This window comes from Prorops nasuta, unplaced genomic scaffold (assembly GCF_024137725.1).
Source record: "Prorops nasuta isolate Cenicafe-Biocafe unplaced genomic scaffold, Cenicafe_Pnas_1.2 PNAS00007, whole genome shotgun sequence".
NCBI lineage: Eukaryota > Metazoa > Arthropoda > Insecta > Hymenoptera > Bethylidae > Prorops > Prorops nasuta.
In genome coordinates this window covers 3,111,540-3,128,403 of record NW_027116804.1, presented here as the reverse complement: position 1 = coordinate 3,128,403, position 16,864 = coordinate 3,111,540, and the positions used below count along the sequence as shown (strand labels likewise).

Genomic DNA, 16,864 nt, shown 5'->3' with positions numbered 1-16,864 from the left:
CATGTTTTGCTATCGCTGAAATGACTAGCGAGCAAAACGTGGTACTAGAGAAGTTTCTAAGTGATAACTTCCCCGAGATAGTTGGACCAGTCCCGGCGACTACCCTGGTCAAACATCATATAGATGTCCAGGGTCAGGCTCCAATCCGCCAAGCGGCAAGGAGAGTGTCGCCGGTGATCTATAAAGTAGCGCACGAAGAGGTCGATAAATTATTGGGTGAAGGGATTATCGAACCCTCCACGAGCGCGTGGGCCAGCTGTCCGGTTATAGTACCAAAACCGGGCGGGAAATATCGATTTTGCATAGATTTTCGACGCGTGAATGAGGTAACGCGCAAAGACGCGTACCCGATTCCGCATATCGATAGCATTCTCGATAAACTCCGCCACGCGAGATACATTTCGACGTTAGATTTAAGTCAAGCGTACTTCCAAATACCGCTAGGAGACGAGAGTCGGGAAATTACAGCGTTTATAGTACCCGGAAAAGGACTCTTCCAATTCAGGCGTATGCCGTACGGTCTCACGAATGCTCCTGCGACGTTCCAGCGAATGATGGATCAGTTAATTCCACCTGAATTTGATCCGTATGTGTTCGTCTATCTGGACGATATCATCATCGTAACGAACACGTTCGCGGAACACCTAGGATGGTTAGAGCGTGTGTTAAACATTATTCGATTCGCGGGTTTAGAAATCAATCGCGAAAAGAGTAAATTTTGCAGGTCGGAGGTTCGGTTCCTTGGGTATCTGATCAATCGTAATGGTTTAGCTCCGGATCCCGAGCGAACCGCACCGTTAATGAATTATCCGCCGCCAAAAGATTTAAAAACACTGCGCCGCTTCCTAGGGATGGTTGGATGGTATGCGCGGTTCCTACCCAACCTGTCGAAGGACAAAATTCCACTCGTCTTGTTATTGCATAAAGGCGTGCGCTGGCATTGGGATCAAGAGCAACAGACTTCCTTTGAGCGATTGAAGGAAGCGCTGTGCTCGGCCCCGGTCTTGGCAAGGCCCGATTTTTCGAGACCTTTCCAAGTACAGACAGATGCTAGCGACTATGCAATAGGAGCAGTATTAACTCAGCGACACGGAACTGAAGAGCATCCGATTGTATTCGCTAATCGAGTACTATCCAAAGAGGAACGGAATTACACGACGACCGAGAAGGAGTGTCTCGCTGTCGTGTGGGCAATTCGGAAACTAAGACCGTATTTAGAAGGCTATCATTTTACGGTTGTCACGGATCACAGTAGTTTGCGTTGGCTACATAACTTGAAAGATCCAGTAGGGAGATTAGGTCGATGGGCCCTCGAATTACAACATCATTCGTTCGAGGTGGTTCATCGTAAAGGCGCATTGCATCACGTACCCGATGCATTATCACGCGCCCTCCCAGTAGGCACCGAAAATGAATGCGTCTCCGCGGTTAATGAAGAAAATAGCGAAAATTTGGTCACACAGTCGCGTATCGACTTCGAGAGCGACCCGTGGTATACAGCACGACGCGGAAAAGTAATTCAGCGACCGCGGGCTTACCCAGACTGGAAAGTTGAGGGAAACCGGCTGTATTGCCACCGGCCGGACGTGATACTCGAATCGATAGGTCGCGATTATGACGCGTGGAAGTTAGTCCTCCCGCGAGAGGCTCGACTTTTAGCCCTACAGGAAGCTCACAATAATACTTCCGCAGGACATGCTGGCGTTCAGAAAACTCACGCTAGAATCTGCAAAGATTACTATTGGCCGGGAGTTTTCAAAGACGTCGTAGCATTCGTACGCGGGTGCAAAGTCTGTCAGCAACATAAAGCTGTACAGCTTGCCCCTGTAGGACTTATGGGAACTCGGGTAGTGGAGCGACCATGGACTGTGGTTGCGGGAGACATAATGGGCCCCTTTCCACCAAGTAAGGCCCAACAGCGTTACGTAGTAGTCTTCCTCGACAACTTCAGTCGTTACGTGGAAATGCGAGCGATCCGCACAGCTGACGCCAAAAGCATCTTGAAAGCTTTTAGCGAGCTGGTTATTTACCGTTGGGGATCACCGGAAATATTTCTTTGCGACAACGGTACCGAGTTCGTAAACAAGGAAGTGACCAAATTTCTAGATGAACATCAGATTAGGCAATTTACTATTCCGCCGTATCACGCGCAGGCTAACCCGGTAGAACGCGTGAATCGGGTAATTAAAACGATGATTAGGATATTTGTAGAGAGCGACCACCGAGACTGGGACGTTCATCTCGCAGAATTCCGTTTCGCGATTAATTCCGCGATGCATTCGTCGACTGGAGTATCTCCCGCGTTACTTAACCTCGGTCGAGACCCAGTAATTACTCCGAATCTACGGCGAGAGATTGAAGGTCCTCGTACGATACTTAGGAGTGACCCCGAAAATTGGGTGGCGCGACTAAAACGTCTTCCTTTGATTCATGATATCGTGCAGGTAGAGATAGAAAAAGCGAGTGCCCGTCAAGCCCGCTATTACAATCGTGGCCGGCGCGATGTCAGGTATCAGGTAGGAGACGTGGTATGGCGGCGCGGCAGACCATTATCGTCATCTGCTGATAATTTTGCTGCGAAGCTAGCACCATCGTACGAGGGTCCGTTTAAAATAGTTCGCGTAATATCGCCGGTCGTCTACGAGCTTGAAAATCAAGGCCGTAGTAATCCGAAGGTCCACGTTTCGGATCTAAAACCGTTTGTCGCGTCGTTTTGCGTTCCGGACGTCGATGAACCGGGTGAGGAAACCGTTGCGGGGGAAGGGGACGACGACCCTGCACCTTCCCCAAAACCGACCGGTAAACGGAAAGGGACTCCGGGGAAACGGAAAATGTCGATCGTGAGCGACTCGTCGGATTCCGCCCCGTCTACGTGGACGGCACGCCTGCGTCCACGTCGAGACCCAACCTAACCCTCGCGAACCTGAGTGCGGACTTGTGTGTGCGAATGGATGAATGTGTGTGTCGCGCGATTTTGTTTATATATATTTTTTTTTCTTTTTTGTGTTTTTTTTACGGATGCGTGACGAGGCCCTCCTCATTGCAGATGGACCCCTATCTTCAGCAGGTGGTGACCCACTGCTGGCTTCAGGGGATTCCCCTGCCGGGCCCCCTACCAGCAGTGGGCCCACCCACCGCCTACCCACCACCCTCCCACCACCACCAACCCTCCACCCCACACCAGCCAGGGTACTCCTTCCCTCCGCCCCGCTACCCTGAGCAGGGTACCCCCTACCCTCCGGCCTACCATCAAGCCCAGGCCTCTGGGTACACCGGACTGCAGCCCGCTGACTGGGAGGCGGAGAATCGCCGTCTGCGGTGGGAGAACGAGATGCTCCGGCGGGGAGCGGGCTACTCCCTCACCCGTACGGGCACTCGTCCTCCCCCGCAGAGGGTTCCTCCGCCACCAGCGGCGGGAATCGGGCCGGCTGTACCCAAGCCGAAGAAGAAAGCGCATCGGGGCAGGCGGGGTGGCCGGAAGGGCCAGGGAAGGGCCCAGCAAAGGAAGCGGGCGGAGGAGAGGAAGAAGAAGGAGGAGGAAGAGGATGAGGCTCGACGACAGCGCATCCGCGCTGCCGTCGAGAAGAGGAGGGAGGAGGAACGGGAGAAACGGAGGAAGGAGGAGGCGAGGAAGAGGGAGAAGGAAAGGAGAGAGAAGGAGGGAGAGGAAAAGAAGAGGAAGGAAGAGGAGGCAATGGAGGAGGACCTCCTCCTCCTGAACGTCTAATGTGTCCGCGTCTAGTGTTTAAGTTTTGTTTGTATAGAGTCTATTTTTTTATTATGATTAATATTTTTTTTATTTTTTTGTATCGAGCCGGATAATTATTTTTTTTTGTGTTGTTTATGTAGGCCGATTTTTTTTTTGTGTGTGTAATAAAGTATATGTGAATGTTAAGCGAGCGTTTTTATTGTAGGATTGCGCGCACCAGAGAAAAAAAAAAAGTAAATCGAATCAGAGACACCCCAGGGTCAACTTCAACCGGGAGGAAGTTGACCAACCCCTACGTTGGTCCTAACGAGGGGGGAGTTGTAACGTTGCGATCTCGCAACGTTACTATAGCTGCCATCTAGCGCTTTGCTAATCTCAAGCGCTAGATAGGCGGGTCGCGTACGAACTAGGGAGTCATCAACCGATAAGTATTGATCTAGGATCGATAACTTGTCGGCTCCCTAGTGCCGCGCGATGGGTGTAGCGGGGCAGCTGCGGGAAAGGCGCAGGGCCTTACCTGCTTCCGCGGACTGCCCCGACACACGTAGTTTAGAAGTCAAAGGTGACACATAGTGCCTAGAAGCGCCCCGCCGCCGACAAAAGTGCGACCCCAACGACAGCCGCCACACAGAGCCTAGGAAAGAGGAGAGGTGCAGCGACTGCCAGGGAGCCGCGAACCCATATCGGACGACGGGACACCCCCAGCCCTTCGGGCCAGCCACCAAGGGCGAGAGCGAGAGAAGGAGAGAAAGAGAGAGAGACCGAGAGAGCGAGAGAAAGAGAGAAGAGAGCCTACCTATCGTAAGCGGACATTTGGGTGATTATTCGTTTTGTAATAAAGTCCAGTGACGTCCCGGGGTGTGCTAGGGCTTTAGGGCTCGTAGCACCGACCGGTTGTATAGGGAACCGCTGGCCCTGCTCACCTGTCACGGGTAAGCGGGCAACCTAGCGGAGTGGTCATTCCGTCGGACCGGTAACGAGCATCTTATTGTGTACAGGCGCGAATTAGTAAAAGTGTTCGCGATTGCATCGATTAGTTGTGAGTTGACCGTTGACGGGAACGTTCCCGTAATTCGTTTCAAGGCCGCGGACTTAGTATAATCCCCGTGAGGACTAGTGACCTTCGAGTCCTCGACGTAAACAATCCGGGTCGTTGTTGTGTTTGAGTACGCGGGAACGGAGTCAGTGCGAATAACCGTCGGGTGACGCGCACGCGCGGGGATAGGGACCCATCCGCGTAACATCGCGTCGTGGTTAGCCTACGAATCCGCCGGAGGCGCGCGAGTACCGCGCGACTCGGCGGGACCGCCGCGAACGCCAACTAGTGGCTCGAGCGCGGGGCTAACTACTACGTCATCGGGGCTTCAGCCGCGTTCGCACGACTTAGGCCGCGCCCACATTTAGGACCACGCGTAACACCGTTATACCACGTGCGAAGGATCGGGTATTGTATTAAGCACCGATTTTATAATAAAGAGAGTTCAATCGAAATTAGCGAGTTAGTGTATTAGCACCCCACCCCCTATATTCGCGTACGAGGGTTAGAACCCCCTCTGTACCAATAAATATTCGGGAATTATTAAATAATTACATCGAAGGCGCCCGGGTCTTATAGGAAGTCGCCTATTGGGACGCGAACGCAAGCGGTGGGGGGAATCACTCCTCCCTCCCCGCCTACACCATCCCTTGGGATAGACAGTAGCGTCACAATATATATATAATTTATAATATTTATAAAAAATTAATAATATGTATACATACGCTTATTATAACATTTATGTTTACAGATTAGTATAAATTTTCTATTACGTGATCTTAAAATTTTGAAATCGGTGGAAATTAAGATTTGTTACTCTGCAGACTGTAAGCACATAAAAATCTACCTTTTGGTAGTGTTATCCTGACAAAACAACGAGGAATAGTTAATATTACAAATGCTAGGGAAGAAGCAGTAGGAGAAAGCATTGAGGAACAAACCACAATTGGCTCAAGTTATAAGCTGCTAATTCAAAAGCAAATAGAAGTAGAAGAGATGAAATTGGAAAACCAGAAAAGGAAGATGGTTTTGTTAGATACAAAAATAAAAATATCGCAGGAAAAATTGAAGAAATTACGAGAGCATATACTGTAGATACATTTTGAACTATTGAAAAAACTTCCATTTTCTGTTTAAAATAATGCACATATAAAAATAAAAGAGTTAATTATATTTTGTAATTATCAATGTATTTTATTTCGACAATTTTTCATTCCTCTATAACAAATCAATTTTCTTTCCGTAATCAAGCTATAAATGTTTAAAATCTGCATTTTGATAGTGTTATCCTGGCAGAACAACGAGGAAATCGTGTTTTATAGTTTAGGCCCAACGGCAGAAGGATGTAGAAAAATCTTCATTTTCGGCTTTCATCCAGAACTCTGCGACGTTGTACCGCCCGAGTATGGTCAAGAGCACTTCACTGAAATGATGGACATGTTAAGTGGCACATACATGCAACTAGAACATGGATTATAATAGGCAAAGTGTAGAGGAATATGTGATGAAAATATTGCACAATATCGGACAAAATCTAGCATTTAAGACATACTGTGCATTTTGATTTGCGAATATCAATAAGTATATTCGCACTTTATAATTTATGAATTTTTAATATCTCGAAGTTTAGAGTTATCCACAACTAAAAATTTTGTGATTAGAGTGAACTCGCTGAATACATTTGTTGTGGCTATTTTATTTATCATTAGCTGTTAAAGTTGGTTTTTTAAATATCTGTAAGACATTCATATGTGTATACATATATGTATATAGCTAGCTTACATTTGGCTTATAAATAAAATGGATTGCAGCACACTTTCATAACATTTCATGCTTTATTCGGTGAATCATGAATACAATATAACTTCTATTTAGTAATAATTTATACAATTTCGCATTTACATATATATCGCCCTTTCTAAGTTAGATAGTACAAGCAGTTTGATTCAAAAACATTTAATTTATTACACGTATTATTTAGCACATTCTTAATTTATTTTACATTATTCGTTTCAACAATTCATAAGTTGTACGGGTCTGTCAAAACATACTACCAGTTTAGAATTTGTTGGCTCTACGAAATGACGTCATTTCCTCACTACTGCCAACCTTATTTTCGATTTTCAGATTTTTCTTTTTTATGTTGGACATGAGACTTGCCTGATTTGTAAAATGTTAACGGGCCTAACGGGCCTAAGGGCCGGTGTAACAATCCAATTCAGGCAAGTCTCATGTACAACCAAGCGAACAAAAATCTGAGCACGTCAATTTGGGTTGGCAGCAGTGATTATAAGGTCTAATGACGTCATTTTTCATAGAATCAGATTTTTGTAAAATGGATAGTACATGAAAATTTTGACAAGTCTAATTACCCACATATTTATGTTATAAATATTAGTGTAAATGAAAGAATGTGTTAATGTGTTATTATGATTCAATGTGTATTTCTGAATCGCTACTAAACGTATTGTAACTAATTGATAAAGAAATGTATTATTTAAATTAAATAAACTGTAAAGCTATACATATATATATATATATATATATTAATTAAAATAAAAATATTAACAGTATTTGATTGGACAAATGTTTTTTATTCAGTTTTTATTCAAATAAAAAGGTACTGATAATCTTACAAATAACAACGATAAATATTGAAATAATTTCATTTTTTTTTCACGCCGTAACTCTAAACTCTGAAAAGAATACAGCTTGCTTTATTAAATGATTTTTGTTTAAACTTTTATCCTAAGATTTGAATTAATTATACCTCATTTCCTTTAATTGCTTTAGTTTTTCCTCTGCTATTTCTATTTTTTTATTATAATATATAATTTTTTTTTGTTCTAACTCAATTTTCTTATCGATTAGCAATTTAAACTGCGATCCAATATTTTTATCAGTAGTATTGTCGCTCTCTCTCTCTTCAGCTAATGCAGCTGCACTGTTCTGCATCACAGCTTGTAATGATGGATTTATATTATTTTTTAAAATTTTCGTGCCCTGGTTGTGGGTCCAAGTGGCAATTTCATCTGTTTCTAACAGGGCCTATAATTTAAGAGAGGTATAGATTCCTATTAATGCAATTTTGCTATTACGTAAAGGTATAAATAAAAAGAACCTACATCGAAAATTGGTTGAGGATCGTCTATGTTCTCCTCATCTTCCGTTATAATTTCTTCTACCGTCTTAGCTATTCTCCCGTCTAGCACTACTGTAGATGAGATTGAGGGAAAAGAGTCACAGTCTCTACTGTGGATAATGCCTTCTGCAGTTTTTCCTAGTAAAGCGCATACTTTTTCCAAAAAACTGTCTTCGACAGGGGCTTTAGATTTTCCACCTCCTAAACGTTATTAATTAAGTTTAATCTTTCGTTTTTTTTTTTATTAAAACCTGGTGTTTACTTAAATATATATATTTATAGTATATTACCTGTTTTATAAAGTTCACTTCTTCTAGCCCCTTTGTATTTCTTAGCCCTCGCTTTTATATTTTTCCACGTATTTTTATGTACCAAGTTATCCCATTTTCCACCAATTTTTTCAGCAACCTCAATTTTAATTTTTCTCCATGCTTTTTCTTTATCCAAGAGTGATACGCCATTGGTCTTTTTATTTTCGATAATATTGAAATATTTTTCAATTATTGATAAAAAGATATCCCTATTTTCAATATCTTTGTCCATGGTTAATCGTGCAATACAGCGAAGGCAGAAGAGGTTGTCTTTTGAACTTGACAAATGATACAAGAATTCTTTTGCACATTTAGCATGCCTAACTTCGCATTCCTTTGAGATAATTATCCATAATCATCAGAGAAGTTGATAAATAGAAATTATATATGGCCGAGGAGCAACATATTCAACGTAGACCAAGGCGAAAACGTGTTAATATACGAAATAATGGTCTATTATATTTTAATGATGAAGAATTTCGTATACGTTTTCGGTTGAATAAAGTACAGTTTAAAGAAGTGTTGTTGCAAATCGAGGCAAAAATAATCCAAAGAGACAGGTGCTTCAGATGAGTTTTTATAATTAAATATTATTCATACATAAAAATAGGTAGTCGATTTATAGATTAATATAATATTAAGTATATCTATATTTATTATATATTTTCAGAAATAACGCTGTCCCACCCGTAATACAACTGCTAGCTGCGATGCGATATTACGCGACAGGTTCTTTTTTAATTATGATTGCTGATTTCTCCGGAATTAGCAACAAAATGGCACAAATTATTATTCATCGTGTATCATCAGAGATAGCAAATTTATTTCAGAGATACATAAGACTACCCCGAACCGAATTTGGAATGCTGAAAACTGCCAAAAATAATTTTTTAGTTTCTGGAATGATTCGGGTAATCGGAGCAATTGATTGCGTGCATGTACGCATAAAATCATATGGTAAATTATTTCTGCCATATTTAATTTTTAAACCGAATAAATTATTTCAGATTTGCTTCACAAAGCTTTCTTATAAATAATAATCATTTAATTAAAAATTATTTCAGATTTATTTATTCAATTTATTTTTAGGAGGAGAGGATGCTGAAATATGGCGTAATAGAAAAGGATTTTTTAGCATTAATGTACAATGTTTAGTGAACAGTGACTTACAGATAATGGATATCGTTGCCAGGTGGCCGGGGTCAACCCACGATTCTACTATTTTTGATCATAGTCGATTGAAGCAACGCTTCGATGACATGGAGTTAAATAATGGAATCATCTTGGCCGACCGCGGCTACCGTAATCACCGGTATTTGTTAACTCCACTGGCTAACCCGACAACACCGGCAGAAATACTATATAATGAGGCACACATTAGAACACGTTGTATGGTAAGTATTAACTAATAAATGTAACAAAAATTTTATTTTTCCGTTTGAAAATGGTATGCGTTTTAGGTAGAGAGGTGCTTTGGAGTATGGGGTCGCTTGTTTCCAGTGCTTACCATCGGTTCGCGCTTTAGAAAGCCTCAAAGCACCATAAATGTTATAATTGCGACTGCCGTTTTATACAATATTATTCGTCGTGATAGCAAACCGGCTGATAAAGGTAACATGCAAAATTACCTAAATATCGATCAGATTTATGCGGATCCAACTGAAAATGACCGTCAATACTTAATTGACAATTATTTTTCTAGGTAAAGTATACATTATTATAAATTATAGTCAATCTTACAAGTTTAATAATGTATCTCATTATTACAAATTAATATAAGACATTCAAATGTGTTTCATGTAAATATTGTAAATAGAATTTAAATTTTGCCGTCGACAGCCAACTACAAATTAAGAACTGGCAACGCGGGCATAAAGGCTGCGTTCAACAACTAGTCCAGCGGGTCCAATGGCTTAGTACTTCTTTACTTTTTGTTAATGTCATTGGAAACCCATATTCACCAGCATTGTAAAGAATAGTGCAAGAAAGGTAAATCTTTAAAAGGATTAACTGATTCCAAACATTGCTGTTGGAATTGGCGGTAAGACAAATAAATTAAAAATTCTATAATTTCTGAATGATTAAGGTCTAAACTTTTTCAGGTATATGATAAGTGATAGAAGGTATCCATGCACAAAAGCTAAAATCAAACAGAGATAGGCTGATTGAAGCTCTTACCCATAGGCAAAATATCAATGCTGAGCTGGAGAATGTTTTTAATGAGAATATTAAAGAGACCTGGTATCAGAAGAATTGTCTGTCTTTTAGTGTTCTCTGTGAAAGGGCAGTTATTAAAATCTGAAGCGACTTATATTAAAATCGATTTTTGGTTTCTAAATGCCAAACTTTTATAAATGAAATTATGTTTTGAATGATGCAATATTTATTGCTATTATTGTAAGATTATCAGTACCTTTTTATTTCACTAAAAATTGAATAAAAAAAATTTGTCCAATCAAATACTGTTAATATTTTTATTTTAATTAATATATATATATATATGTATAGCTTTACAGTTTATTTAATTTAAATAATACATTTCTTTATCAATTAGTTCCAATACGTTTAGTAGCGATTCAGAAATACACATTGAATCATAATAACACATTAACACATTCTTTCATTTACACTAATATTTATAACATAAATATGTGGATAATTAGACTTGTCAAAATTTTCATGTACTATCCATTTTACAAAAATCTGATTCTATGAAAAATGACGTCATTAGACCTTATAATCACTGCTGCCAACCCAAATTGACGTGCTCAGATTTTTGTTCGCTTGGTTGTACATGAGACTTGCCTGAATTGGATTGTTACACCGGCCCTAAATCTCTTGATCGGATCGGATCGAGCTCACGCGGAAGCCTCTGATCCATCTAGTAATTTTTTTTCCGACGTTGCATTCCTGCGGCTAGGTTGGATCGTGATCTGGATCGGATCACGAACGTAAACGTCCAGTGTCTCCTGGTGTCTCCTTGTGTCTCCTATCCTCTTATCAAGCATCGAAAATAACGACCATTCGTATTATACTCCATTGTACTCTGTTCTCCTTCCTTCTATTCTTCATGGCCTAAGTGAACGTTGATTTGTTGTTCATTTTATTTTTGGAAATGTCATGTGTTGCTCTGTGCAGTGCCGTGCACGCACTAACTGGAGATATAGTATATAACAGTATTTCCTAGTTGGAGAACTAATTGTGGTCGATCAAAAACAGCCTAATGTTGAAGGTTTTTAATTTCTTCAGTGGTTTTATAAGTAGTGTTACCGTCATAATATTTTTCCACTATATAAATACTTTATACGAATTAGATATTTACAAACATAAATTGATGCAAAATATTCCAGACTTAAAGGAGTACGATTTTATAATTGGTATAAAATTGTTTTTTTATATAATACAGAGAATTCTTAAGAGTAATGCCCTAACATACTTTTATGTACAGTAGGTGCAGGTAGTGCAGGTTCTATAATTGCAGCACGTCTGTCTGATGATGGTAATAACGTTTTATTAGTTGAAGCTGGTGGAGAAGCTATACCATTCATAGATATACCATTATTAACTCCTTTACTTCAGAAAACTCAGATTGATTGGCAATATGTTACGGTTCCACAGGAGCATGCATGCAAAAGCCTAGTTAATAATGTGAGTTTCACATACAACTAAAACATTCTAATTCATTTAAGATAACATGTTTCAAAGTAAAGCATTAATCAAGTACAGCAAAACTAATAAGTTTTATAAAAATTGTATAAGTCAGTTCCCAATATAGAAAATGATAAATATTATGAAAGTTCTATATTGATATTTCGCCAACCCTGTAAATTCTTCATTTGTTAAATAGTTTTAAAATTGATTTGTTATGTAACTTAAGTAACATGCATCTTTAGCTTTTGGGTATATTTATTGTAAATAATGTTTACTTTTATAGACATAATTTTAAAACTACATTAAAATCTTATTAGTAATAAAAAGTTACTGCATCTGTACAATAGCTGAACATAGAAAAAGCCATGATCATTGTTTTGTAATTTGGAATTGCAAAACGAATGTTTTTTTAAAATCCTCTGGAAGGTAACTCTTAAGAATATGATTTCTGATTTTTTATTGTGTTGTAATCAGGTATTCTACTACAAAATAGTTTTTAATATGGTTTTAATTTTAAGGAATTATTTTAATCATAGTCGCAAATCATATATTTTATTATTCGCATTTTCTACAAATATACTGAATGTGATATTATAAATATTTTTTTCTAAACCAAATATTTAATTAAACAAAAGAAATTAATGGTTTGTTCATTTTATGCAATTAAATAACAATTGTAAGCTTTTGGTGGAAGAGGGGGGGGGGGCACAATTTTATGATTAATATTATTCCTCATGCAAAAAAATCAATTCAAACATTATATTATTGTATCCAATTAACTGATCTAAGAAAAGACAGAAAATTAATGATAATTTTCAATTGCTTTGAATTTTAATAAGCAAGTTGAATATTTTATTTTATTTTTTAACTGTTCATTAATATTTCATTGTTAATGCTTCTTATTCTATATTTTTTATGGATTTTGCCATATTTGGTGCTTTACATTTGCTATACCCTTTTTCATAAATAACTATTTATAGAATTAATTAGAATTTTTGTTCAAATTTGAAGCATATCTGATTAATATGGGATAAATGACATGATTAAACATTTTTAAATCACAAATATTAAACAAAAAAAGGAACTTATTCATGAAACTACATCAACTGGGTCTTTTACATCACTCTATCATATAGAAAAGTAAATATTGGTATAGATTTATATGTTTAATATATTGTAGTAATTACACATTTAAAAGTAAATGTAGTTTACTAGGCTTGTAACTGAAATATAAAGTACGCATTTGTTGAAAATGCAATTTAAATGCACAACTTATAGAACAAATAAAAATTCACCACAACAATATTAGAAAATCCATCTGAAACTTGTAAATATATTAATCCTGTCTTGAATGGGTTAACCCTGTTACATCTTATCAAATAAAAATATTTGAAATTTCAATTAATTACATTTATAGCAAAGCCACTGGCCCATGGGTAAAATTCTTGGTGGTACAAGCAGACTGAATAATATGGTTTACTTTCTTGGTCATTCACTAGACTTCAACAGCTGGTTTGCTGACTATGAGGGTAATAATTTATTTGATAGCTAAGTCCTTAAAGTTATGTTCACTGTTCACACTAAATATTTCTGGCTGAGTATTTTGTAAAGTTTAAAATATAAAAAATTGGTGACATCCTTGTCTTTAATTGTGATATAAGATAATATAAATGATTTGTCTTTGAAACATCATGTTACAACTACATGGAGATCATTGTGGAGTTTGTAGCTGGAAAATACTATATAAGGATGTTTATCTATAATTGTGCAAATATTTTAAAACTGGCTAAAAATGAAATAAATTTTTATAAGAAATGTTGTTTTAAAGAAAAAAATGCAATTTACAAACATAAAATAATTATTATATTTCTGATCTATGAAGGTCAAACTGCATTTGTTAAATGGAAACTTGTATTTTTGTGCTGTATACTCTTACATATAACTTCAAAAGATTTGCAAAATCCTGCTTTTATTTTTTCTTTACGTCCAGTTGTTTACAAGGTATTTTGATTTAAAAGAATGTGTAGATGAGCAATAGCGCGCATCACTTTAGACAAAGACCTATATACAAATTCATATTGAAATATATCATAAATGATTGAATGAAATTATAAAGAGAAAAAAAGGGTTTTAAAAAGTGTTTCTGATAAACTACACAATTATATATAATAAAAAGTACTGGTTTTCATTTCAAAATTTTGTTCTTTATGAAAAATTTTATAAATATTTCTAATTAAAATTTCTTGTATATTCACCTCAATTCTTATAAACATGTACCCTGTATACTATTATATATTCTTAGTAAGTCTGTAGAGCTTTTAAAAGTAGTTTTTTATTTTTCTAATTTCATTTTATTGTTTATAAGATATTTTAATTTAAAAGCATACCTAGGTGAGCGTATACATGTATATATAAGTATCAGTAACACAACAGCACTTTCCTAAATCCATACCTAAAAGAAAATTAATTTGAAATATCTTATAAAGGATTGGATAAAATGAAAGAAATAAAACATGGTTTTAAAAAACTCTTGATATAAGTTACAAGAATATGTAATAACATACAACCTGTTCCATTTAAAAAGCTCCAGGTGACAATCTTACAGATGTCAAATGATGCTAGAAAGTCAAATCACTACTATTTGATAACCCTATTGAACCCAGCAAAAATGTAATAATTAGTTTTAATTGTCATACTTTTTAAAATAATTAGTTAGTAACTTTTGGCATCAAAATCCTATACTGTTAATATATATATTCTCATTATAGAGCCTATTGTTGATAAAGGAGGATTTATAAATCTAAGCTATTTAAAATGGAATACACCATTAGCAGATGCAGTGTTAAAAGGAATTGAAGAAATGTCATTAGAAATTAATAATATAAATTGTAATTTAAAAGCGGGTAATTTTTTTTCAGTTTACTAGTTAATAGTATAAATTTATCAAATTTATTACTTAAATCTGCTATAAACATTCCAGGTTTTATGAAAGTTCAATTAACTATGGAAAATGGCAAGAGATGGAGTACTGATCAAGTTTTGCATGAAAGATACAATAAGACTTTGAATATAATTACACATGCATATGTTACTAAAGTAAGTTTTAAACCATTTTTAAATTTCATTTAACAATCATGGAAATCTGAATTTTTTTTCTTATTTCTGGTTTATAAAGATATTAATAAAATCAAATAAGGCAATGGGAATAAAATTTATTAAGTCAGGACAGGCATATGAAGCTAACGCTACAAAAGGTGTAATTCTTAGTGCTGGTACAATTGGCAGTCCAAAATTATTAATGTTATCTGGAATTGGTCCTAAAATGCACTTAGAAACTTTAAATGTATAAGCAAGCTTAAATAGGTAATTAAATCAAACTTTAATTATTTTATGTAATGATTCATATTTTAGATAACAGTGATAAAAGATTTACCAGTCGGTCAACAGTTAGTAGATCATATTTTAACAGGTATTGATTTAGTAACACTGAATACCAGTTTACCTCTCAGTATAGGGAATGTTTTTAATCCCAAGGCAGCTTTTGAATATTTTTTTATGGGACAAGGTAAACAGCAGTCATATGTATCATCTACATTTAATTTGTGGTAAACTTGATTTTCTATTATATGGCTTAGGACCATGGACTTCATCAGGTATTGAAGTAGTAGGAACATTTCATAGCTCTTTGCAAAATAATAATTTAACAGCACCAGATTTACAAATTATGGTAATGCCATCTGGAATATCACAAGATAATGATCTCATGTTAAGAAAGGCAATGGGTCTCTCTGATGAGGTATATGTTTTTGATATTACAAGTAAAAAGTATATATATATATATATACATATATATTAAATATAAATCATTTTTACATAGGTTTATAAAGAGTACTTTTTACCATTAGCAGAAAAAAATGCAATTTCAATTACGCCAGTTTTATTACATCCTAGTAGTTTTGGCGAAGTAAAATTATCAAGTTCAAATCCATTTGACAAGCCTATTATTGATCCAAAATATTTATCTAATAAAAAAGATATATTAACACTTATTGATGGTGATTCATATTGTACAAGATTATTGTTATTAATTATATATACATGCATGTTTTAAACTTTTTAATATATTTTAGGACTACAATTTGTTAAAAAACTGATTAAAACCAGACCAATGATAGAATTAGGCGCGTCCCTTTACAAGAAAAAATTTCCTGGCTGTGAAAATCAAGTATTTGACTCACAAGAATATTGGGAGTGTTATGTAAGACATTTAACTTTAACCTCATACCATCCAGCTGGAACATGTCGCATGGGAAAAGTAGTTGACCCTTTTTTTAGGTAATATAAAAATTGTCTATATAGTTATTGTTTTCATTGTATCAAATTTTATTTTCTACAGAGTCTATGATGTTAGCAATTTATATATAGTTGATGCATCTGTATTACCTATTCTACCTAGTGGTAATATTCAAGCTGCTATTATAATGTTAGCTGAAAAAGCTGCATTACAATTAAAAAACGTAATTATGGAATTAAATATCCCACCCAGATCATTGCAAATTTGTTATATATTCAATATGTGCGACTATAATAATATTTGTGTAGCTTAATAAGAATAATAATTCTATTATATATATATATATATATATACAGGGAGGTTCTCTAACAGCGGCATATAGGAGATTCGTGTTAGTTGACTATAGCGCTCAGGATGATGGTATCTGAGAGCGCTGATTGGTCAATATCATGTAGTGCCAACATGAAATGGTCCGTTACCAATAGATGAATACGAAAAATGAGACCCATCCGCCATTTTGGAGTAGAGAAGTGTTTACATGCTAGTTGTAGAAGAAAGAGGTGTGAAATGGAAAAATGTCAAATAGTGAGGTTACTAAAATAAAAATGGAAAATAATGAATGGAAAGTTCGAATATTCTTCATTTTCATTCAAAGTATTCAATTTTTACTTTAGTAACGACAACATTTGACATTTTTCCATTTCACACCTCTTTCTTCTAC

The 16,864-nt window shown here is 36.6% G+C and overlaps 2 protein-coding genes across 6 annotated transcripts; both read left to right on the top strand.

Annotated features, from left to right (window-relative positions):
• Positions 1–8,585: 8,585 nt before the first annotated feature.
• LOC136774878 (putative nuclease HARBI1) lies at positions 8,586–10,358 on the top strand. Its single transcript, XM_066729356.1, has 5 exons — positions 8,586–8,758; positions 8,869–9,109; positions 9,263–9,592; positions 9,659–9,900; positions 10,301–10,358. Exons 1-5 carry the CDS (start codon positions 8,586–8,588, stop codon positions 10,356–10,358), a joined length of 1,044 nt encoding a protein of 347 aa, XP_066585453.1.
• A 790-nt stretch (positions 10,359–11,148) lies between these two features.
• On the top strand, positions 11,149–16,602 carry LOC136775084 (glucose dehydrogenase [FAD, quinone]-like). 5 transcript variants are annotated; one of them, XM_066729561.1, is made up of 12 exons: positions 11,149–11,430; positions 11,650–11,697; positions 11,778–11,846; positions 13,267–13,378; positions 14,618–14,752; positions 14,830–14,945; positions 15,025–15,192; positions 15,261–15,414; positions 15,485–15,645; positions 15,727–15,904; positions 15,980–16,184; positions 16,246–16,602. In XM_066729561.1, the coding sequence occupies exons 2-12, from the start codon at positions 11,692–11,694 to the stop codon at positions 16,454–16,456; spliced, it is 1,515 nt and encodes a 504-aa protein (XP_066585658.1). In that variant the 5' UTR covers positions 11,149–11,430; positions 11,650–11,691; the 3' UTR covers positions 16,457–16,602. The 5 variants fall into 5 exon arrangements, with proteins under 5 accessions (XP_066585658.1, XP_066585656.1, XP_066585657.1 ...); XM_066729562.1 differs by lacking the exon at positions 11,149–11,430 and adding an exon at positions 11,487–11,575 and having other exon boundaries at positions 11,647–11,697; XM_066729559.1 differs by having other exon boundaries at positions 11,149–11,575; positions 11,647–11,846.
• The last annotated feature ends 262 nt before the right edge of the window (positions 16,603–16,864 follow it).

Bases quoted from the DNA above. Each gene is read 5' to 3' on its own strand.
- LOC136775084 (XM_066729559.1), top strand. From the start codon at position 11,422: ATGTTGAAGGTTTTTAATTTCTTCAGTGGTTTTATAAGTAGTGTTACC. The intron at 15,905-15,979 runs GTGATTCATATT...AATATATTTTAG, and splicing joins TATATTAACACTTATTGATG to GACTACAATTTGTTAAAAAA. The intron at 16,185-16,245 runs GTAATATAAAAA...TATTTTCTACAG, and splicing joins GTAGTTGACCCTTTTTTTAG to AGTCTATGATGTTAGCAATT.
- LOC136774878 (XM_066729356.1), top strand. From the start codon at position 8,586: ATGGCCGAGGAGCAACATATTCAACGTAGACCAAGGCGAAAACGTGTT. The intron at 8,759-8,868 runs GTGCTTCAGATG...ATATATTTTCAG, and splicing joins AAAATAATCCAAAGAGACAG to AAATAACGCTGTCCCACCCG. The intron at 9,110-9,262 runs GTAATCGGAGCA...AAATTATTTCAG, and splicing joins TAGTTTCTGGAATGATTCGG to ATTTATTTATTCAATTTATT.